The sequence below is a fragment of the Lathyrus oleraceus genome, chromosome 7 (assembly GCF_024323335.1).
Source record: "Lathyrus oleraceus cultivar Zhongwan6 chromosome 7, CAAS_Psat_ZW6_1.0, whole genome shotgun sequence".
In the NCBI taxonomy this organism is placed as follows: Eukaryota; Viridiplantae; Streptophyta; class Magnoliopsida; order Fabales; family Fabaceae; genus Lathyrus; species Lathyrus oleraceus.
Window position 1 is genome coordinate 260037631 of NC_066585.1, and position 7652 is coordinate 260045282.

A 7652-nucleotide genomic window follows, 5' to 3' on the forward strand; every position below is an offset into this window, starting at 1 on the left:
TAACTTCAGATTGGGTTGCTATCATTGTCGGAACCCTTATTTAAGGAGTTTTAATCCCATACCTTTCGAGGTGGTCTTTACTAAATCTCTGGCCAGTGGTTTAGTAAATGGATCAGCCAAATTATAGCTTGTTTGTATATATGTTAGTGAAATGATCCCATCCTTTATCATTTTTCTCACGAGAGAGTGTCTAAGACCTATGTGTCTAGACTTTCCAATGTACACTTCACTGAACGCTCTAGCCAGGGTGGCTTGACTATCACAATGTATCAATACTTTTGAAACATTGTCTTTAGCTAACGGAACCTCCAATAAGAGGTCCCTCAACCATTCTGCTTCTTGTCCAGCAAACGCAAGAGCCACAAACTATGATTCCATGGTTGAGAGAGTAATGCATGTTTGTTTCTTGCTTTTCCAAGAAATCGCACCTCCAGCTAATGTGAATATCCACCCAGTTGTAGATTTATAATCTCCAACACTTGATATCCAACTTGCGTCGGTATATCCTTCTAGTACGGCAGGAAACTTACCATAATGAAGGCCAAGATTTTTGGTCTTCAACAAATATCCAAAAATCCTAGTAATGGCCTTCCAATGTTCATCATTTGGATTGCTAGTAAATCTACTCATCTTACTAACTGCAAAAGCTATGTTAGATTTGGTGCATTGCATTAAGTACATTAGACATCCAATTGCACTTGCATATTCCAGTTGTGCCACGGTTCTCCCATTGTTCTTTTGAAGTTTGACACCAGGATCGAATGGAGTGTTTACTTCCTTAAAGTTTAGGTGTTTGAACTTTTCCAACATTTTCTCAATATAATGTGTTTGATTAAGTTTATGAACATCATTCTTGCTATTTCCTTCAACTAAATAAAGAGAAATGAGTTGGGAATTGATTTCATCTGGTCCTAGATCCTTAGTTTTTCGTGCCCTTTTGCTTCTCCTTGGTTCTGATTGTGTTTCAATAATTCGTGTCAAATCTTTGTCACGAGATTCTTCAATTGTGGGATTTTCAGGTCCCTTATTGTCACACGGTGAACTGACTTGGAGGTGTTTTGCTTTTTATCGCAATGTCGCGGATAGCAAGAGTCGCCACCGACTTTTCTTTTATCCAATAAGGAAAGGTGGAAAAGAACAGGAAAGACCTCAATAGATTTTGGGTTCGGGAGGTACATTATACAAAGGGAAGGTATTAGCACCCTTTGTATCCATGGTTATCCATGGGCTCTTAATTGCTGGATCACTTATATTTTTGTCTGAAAAGTGTCGGTGAATTGCTTAAAAAATGTTTCGAAAAGAGAGTTTAACTTTGTAATGATTCTCGTATGAATGTATACAAAGTATTTATCTCGTTTGATTTTGAAAACGGTTTAGAAAAATGTAACTTGGTAATGATTCTAGTATGAATGTATACCAAGTGGTGATTTTCTAGGATTTTGTAAAGTGTAAAGTGTGAGGGGTGGAAAATGTTTTAGGTTATGATCCGGCAATTGAGAGTTATACCTTCCTAAGGTCGTTATGAACGTTTCCTATCCTTATGAGGGTAAAACTGTCCTTACTATTGAGAAGTAAGTAATTTTACCCTTTGGATGTTAAAGGGTCATCGTAGGGTCATCGATTGGTCATTGAAGGCAACATTTGTAAGGATACCTTAGCATTCAAAGGGACGATCATCATTTAACCGTAGGCTACACCGAAGGGTCATCGAGGGACAAAATCGTATTTTCGAAGGCAACATCCGAGGGACTATGATTTATTTTATGATGATTTAATCGAAGGACCATTGCTAAGTGTATCCCCACATTCACGGGACATGACCGTAATACCGTAATATCATAAGGCAAAAGAGAGGTCCAAGATCACATATTTAAAGGCCGCATTTTAAAGTTAATTAGGTGATTATGATGAATCTCCACATTAAAATCAATACATTAAAAATAATACATTAAAATTAATACATTAAAATTAATTATTAAAATTAATTATTAAAATTAACACATTAAAATTAATTAAGCAATTTAGGGTGAGCCTCCGCAAGGGTATCCCACAAATAAAGTGGAAGACCTAACGGCGGTCTTTTTTTTCTGGGACATATGAACCTTTGCAAAATTCAACAAACGGGTTAGCATACCAAATCAGGGTGCAATCGAGGATTACACCGCAAAAGAAATCACAACAGTAATAGGATCAAATAAACAATGCCTGGCTATGATAAAACATGAATGAAAAGTCATAACAGAAAAGCTGGCTACTGTCAGGTTCGCGCCTGCCTCGCCTAGTGAAGGCTTAGCGAATACTCGCTGCATGCTCGCTTAGCGATGTGCTAGCGAGCGGCTGCGGATTCCGGTTTTGATAACGATATAATGGCAGCAAGCTTCACACTTTATAGCATTCATTACAGAGATTATGTGGTTAGACATTCAACGGTTCATGCATACTTAAATTCATATGTAAAACTTAAGATAGTTTCATAAATTCAATCATGATACCATGTGCAAATTAAGAACATAGGGTAGTAATAGCAATGCCAACCTGTTTGTAATCGAATGGTAACCTTGAATTGGCTGATCGGATCGAATTGAGCGGAAGTGACCTTGCCGCCGCCGGCTTTTCCTTCAGGGCTTCCTTTAGGGTTTTCCGTCTGTAAGCGCTAGGGTTGGCTTGCTAGAGTTCTCCTCTCTCCTTTTTTTGTCCCCTTTTTCATTACTGAAGTGCTGGTATTTATAATGCCCTTTTTCATGACCTAATGGGCTCAGAACGAAGCCCGAAATTTTTTGTTGTCTGTCAGCCTCGCTAGGCGAGCTGGTAGCGAACGTTTGCTTCGCTAGGCGAGCGTGTAGCGAACGTTCGCTAGGCGAGCGTGTAGCGAACGTAACGTTCGCTAGGCGAGCGTGTAGCGAACAGGCCAGTTTGCCATTTTCTGGATTGGGCCATTCGTGAGCTGGGCCTTTGTCCCTTTAAGATCAGTGCCATAAAATGAGTCGGAATGCCCCTGAAAAATGTCTTGAACTATTGATGGGAAAATTTTGGGGTATGACAGCTGCCCCTGTTCAATATTCTTGAACCGAGAGAGTCAGAATGGTATGTGCCGTTCGTGGTCTGGAGGTGAAAGATTATTGAACACTAGAATGCCCCAACAATTTGCGCTTGTCCATCAGTCTTGACGGAGATGGGCTTAAAGATGCCATCCAGGAAGTTTGATGAGGAGATTTCCAGATTGTGTCGTACGTTAGACGATATCTGGAGACATGGGTGTCACACCGGGTCGTACATCAGACCGTATAGTGAGTCATCCATTATGCTGTCGACTTCGCCGGGGAGTCGGAGTATGCTATATACTGCTGGGGATAAGGTATCAGAATGGATCATACACTGGACCGTATCTGAATACCAGAGTGAGCTGTTCGTTAGGCAGATGACTTTGCCGAGGATGAAAAATCAGAATGGATCGTACGCTAGATCGTCTCTGAGTTGAAGATCCAAATGGGTCTTATGATAGACTGTATTGGAGTTGCAAGATGAGCCGTCCATTAGGCTGAATCTGATGATAAAAGGGGGTAGTCGTACACTAGACTACACTTCAGAAATGTACCGTACACTAGGTAGCATCTGAGGAGACGAAGGTCTAATTGGGTCGTACATTAGACCGTATCTGAGCAGACTGAGCCGTCCATTAGGCTGAATCTGATGATAAAAAGGGGGTAGTCGTACACTAGACTACACTTCAGAAATGTACCGTACACTAGGTAGCATCTGAGGAGACGAAGGTCAAATTGGGTCGTACATTAGACCGTATCTGAGCAGAATGAGCCGTCCATTAGGCTGAATCTGATGATAAAAAAGGGGGTAGTCGTACACTAGACTACACTTCAGAAATGTACCGTACACTAGGTAGCATCTGAGGAGACGAAGGTCTAATTGGGTCGTACATTAGACCGTATCTGAGCAGAATGAGCCGTCCATTAGGCTGAATCTGATGATAAAAGGGGGTAGTCGTACACTAGACTACACTTCAGAAATGTACCGTACACTAGGTAGCATCTGAGGAGACGCAGGTCAAATTGGGTCGTACATTAGACCGTATCTGAGCAGAATGAGCCGTCCATTAGGCTGAATCTGATGATAAAAGGGGGTAGTCGTACACTAGACTACACTTCAGAAATGTACCGTACACTAGGTAGCATCTGAGGAGACGAAGGTCTAATTGGGTCGCACATTAGACCGTCTTGAAATAGTTGAAGGAATCATATGTTGGGCTGAATCAGAATGAACCGTATGTTAGGCTGTATCTGATGGTATCTGTATATGTTGTACTTGCAATAAATGTCTGGGATGAGCTTAAAGATGCCATCGTTAGGAGGATATCGGAGTGTTGTCAGAATGAATGTTCCCATGAATGGTATCTGGAATACGTATCCGAACTTTTGTACATAATTGATAAAGGTGTATGTCTGAATGAACCTTTTACTTTGACTATATCAGGAGGATAATTAACCTGCATAGAAACGTTAGCTTCATGCTATGTCATGATGCATGAGATGTTTCGTGTTATGCCAAGAAATAAATGCGAATGTTGTATGCATGCGTATGCTGTGAAATGATGTAATGAATGAGTTATGCGTATGAGAAGTTCTGCTTGGAGACTCTACTGGGGAAAATAAATCCCCATCTACTGATTGGAGATACTTGTAATGATGACCCTTTCTCGGCCGGGGGTTGTTGATTTCGGTCTGATGGTGGAAATATTCAACAGAGCCTGGCTGGGGATGGAAGAGAGGATCAATCTGTCTGATGATATCGACTTCTTCTGGGAAATAGCTGGCTTTGCCCGGGGAATAATGCCAATTTCTCCTGAGGAAAAACAAGCTTGCTGGGGAGAATAAGATTGGTAGCGGATTCATTGGAAGCATGGTTAGACCTTCTCCTTGATCCTGAATTCGGGTAGTAATTGCTATTGCCATTCCATGCATGTATTTTGATAAACATTGATCATATTCAAATGCATATATTAATTCAAATCAAATCAATGGACATTTATGCAAACAAAACAGAAGAGTAAAAGTGAAATAAAATTGCATTGATTTTTGAAAGAGGGCCTATGAACAGGCAATCTGTGTACAAGGAGACAAAAATCCTAGTAAGAGGAAATTGTCAAGAACACAAAGAGAAAGCTATGCAGAGAAAGTCCTATTGGTTTTAATTCCGCTACTGTCATCATGTCTTCGAGCATCTCATCTCCTGCTGGCGGATAGAAGTGATTGGCTTGTTCAGTTCCTTGAACTCGGTTGAAGCTGACAGAGAACGGGACATAGGCATACGCTTTAATCCCTAATTTTTGCCTGGACCGCCTTTTCAGGTTTTCAGTCCACCGGGATACCCTTTTTTGCCCAAGCCGCCTTTTCAGGTTTCCGACTTGCCGGGTATACGTCTTTATATATTTATCCCTAATTTTTGCCCGAACCCTTTTGGTTCGCCGGGATGCCCTTACTTTTGCCTAGGTACATCGACCTAGCGGGTCTCTGCTATGCGTAGTATTTTTTAACTATGTCCGCGTTCACAGGATGCGGGAAGTCTTCGCCATCCATTGTAGCAAGTATCATGGCTCCACCGGAGAATACCTTCTTAACCACAAATGGCCCTTCGTATGTGGGAGTCCACTTGCCTCTGGGATCCCCTTGTGGTAGAATGATACGCTTGATCACCAAGTTGCCAATTTGATACACCTGTCTCTTGACTCTTTTGTTAAATGCTTGGGTCATGCGCTTCTGATATATCTGCCCGTGACAAACAGCCGCAAGTCTCTTCTCATCAATCAAGTTTATCTGATCGAGTCGAGTCTGAATCCATTCATCCTCGCTTAAACCCGCCTCTTTCATGATCCTTAGAGAGGGAATCTGAACTTCCACTGGCAAAACAGCTTCCGTTCCGTAGACTAAAGAGAAAGGAGTTGCCCCTGTCGAAGTGCGTACTGAAGTGCGATAACCGTGGAGAGCAAACGGTAACATCTCATGCCAGTCTTTGTACGTTACTGTCATCTTTTGTATGATCTTCTTGATGTTCTTATTAGCAGCCTCTACGGCGCCATTCATCTTTGGCCGGTACGGAGAGGAGTTATGGTGTTTAATTTTGAACTGCGTGCAGAGTTCAGTAATCATCTTGTTGTTCAAATTAGTACCATTGTCAGTGATAATTCTTTCAGGGATGCCATATCGACAAATAAGGCTATTCTTGATGAACCGTGCCACCACATTCTTGGTGACAGAAGCAAATGAGGCTGCCTCTACCCACTTTGTGAAGTAATCAATAGCGATGTCCATTAGAAGTCGTAGGTTTAATCTCTCCAATCATATCAATGCCCCACATTGCAAAAGGCCAAGGTGTTGTCAACACGTTCAATGGAGCAGGAGGTGCATGTACTTTATCCGCATAGATCTGGCACTTATGACAGGTTCTGGAGTGATGGTGGCAATCAGCTTCCATGGTAGACCAATAATACCCTGATCTCAGAATCTTCTTGGCCATTGTATGTCCATTAGAATGAGTCCCAAAAATACCGTCATGCATGTCTTCCATAATCCTTTCTGCTTCCTTTTTATCCACACAGCGAAGCAAAGTTGAATCATGATTACGTTTGTATAATACTCCATTACTCAGAAAGAATTTAGCGGAGAACTTCCTCAGGAATTTTTTGTCATTGATGGATGCCCCTTCAGGGTATTCCTGAGCTTCTAAATATCTTTTTACTTCGTGGAACCAAGGTTTTTCCCGTACTCCCTCAGTGTTAAGTTCATAACAGTGTGTTGGTTCATCTAACCGTCCAATGGTAATCATGGGAGCTTCGCTGCCCCATCTGACTCTGAACATAGATGACATGGTAGCTAAGGCGTCTGCCAACTGATTCTCTTCCCGTGGAATATGTTCAAATGTAATCTCTTCAAAATATGGGATTAAGGTCATCACCCGCTCTCGATAAGGGACGAGATTTGGATGTTTAGTATCCCATTCTCCTTTGATCTGACTGATTACCAAGGCTGAATCTCCGTACACACTCAAAAACTTGATCCGCCGATCCATAGCAGCTTTGAGTCCCAAAATGCATGCTTCATACTCAGCCATATTATTGGTACAGTGAAAACATAGTCTAGCAGTGAGAGGTGTATGGTAACCTCCGGGAGAAATAAGTACAACCCCAACACCATGGCCCAACGCATTAGAAGATCCGTCGAAAACCATAGTCCATCGGGATCCCAGTTCGGGTCCTTCATTCGGTTCAGGTTTTTCATCATCAGTAACAAGCATGACATCCTCATCTGGGAACTCGAAATTCATAGATTGATAATCATCCACCGCTTGATGAGCCAAATGATCAGCGAGCACGCTTCCTTTGATTGCTTTCTGGGTAGTATACTGGATATCGTACTCTGTTAAGATCATCTGCCATCTCGCTATTCTTCCGGAGAGGGCAGGCTTCTCGAACATGTATTTGATGGGATCCATCCTAGAAATCAACAAAATGGTATGATTCAACATATACTGTCTTAGTCGGCGAGCAGCCCAGGCCAAAGCACAGCAAGTTCTCTCGAGCAGTGAGTATCTTGTTTCACAGTCGGTAAACTTTTTGCTCAGGTAGTATATGGCATGCTCTTTTC

At 41.9% G+C, this 7652-nt stretch overlaps 1 protein-coding gene across 1 annotated transcript; it reads right to left on the minus strand.

Moving 5' to 3' along the window:
• Nucleotides 1-366: 366 nt before the first annotated feature.
• On the minus strand, nucleotides 367-810 carry LOC127103305 (secreted RxLR effector protein 161-like). The gene has a single exon (XM_051040573.1). The coding sequence runs from the start codon at nucleotides 808-810 to the stop codon at nucleotides 367-369; it is 444 nt and encodes a 147-aa protein (XP_050896530.1).
• Nucleotides 811-7652: the final 6842 nt, after the last annotated feature.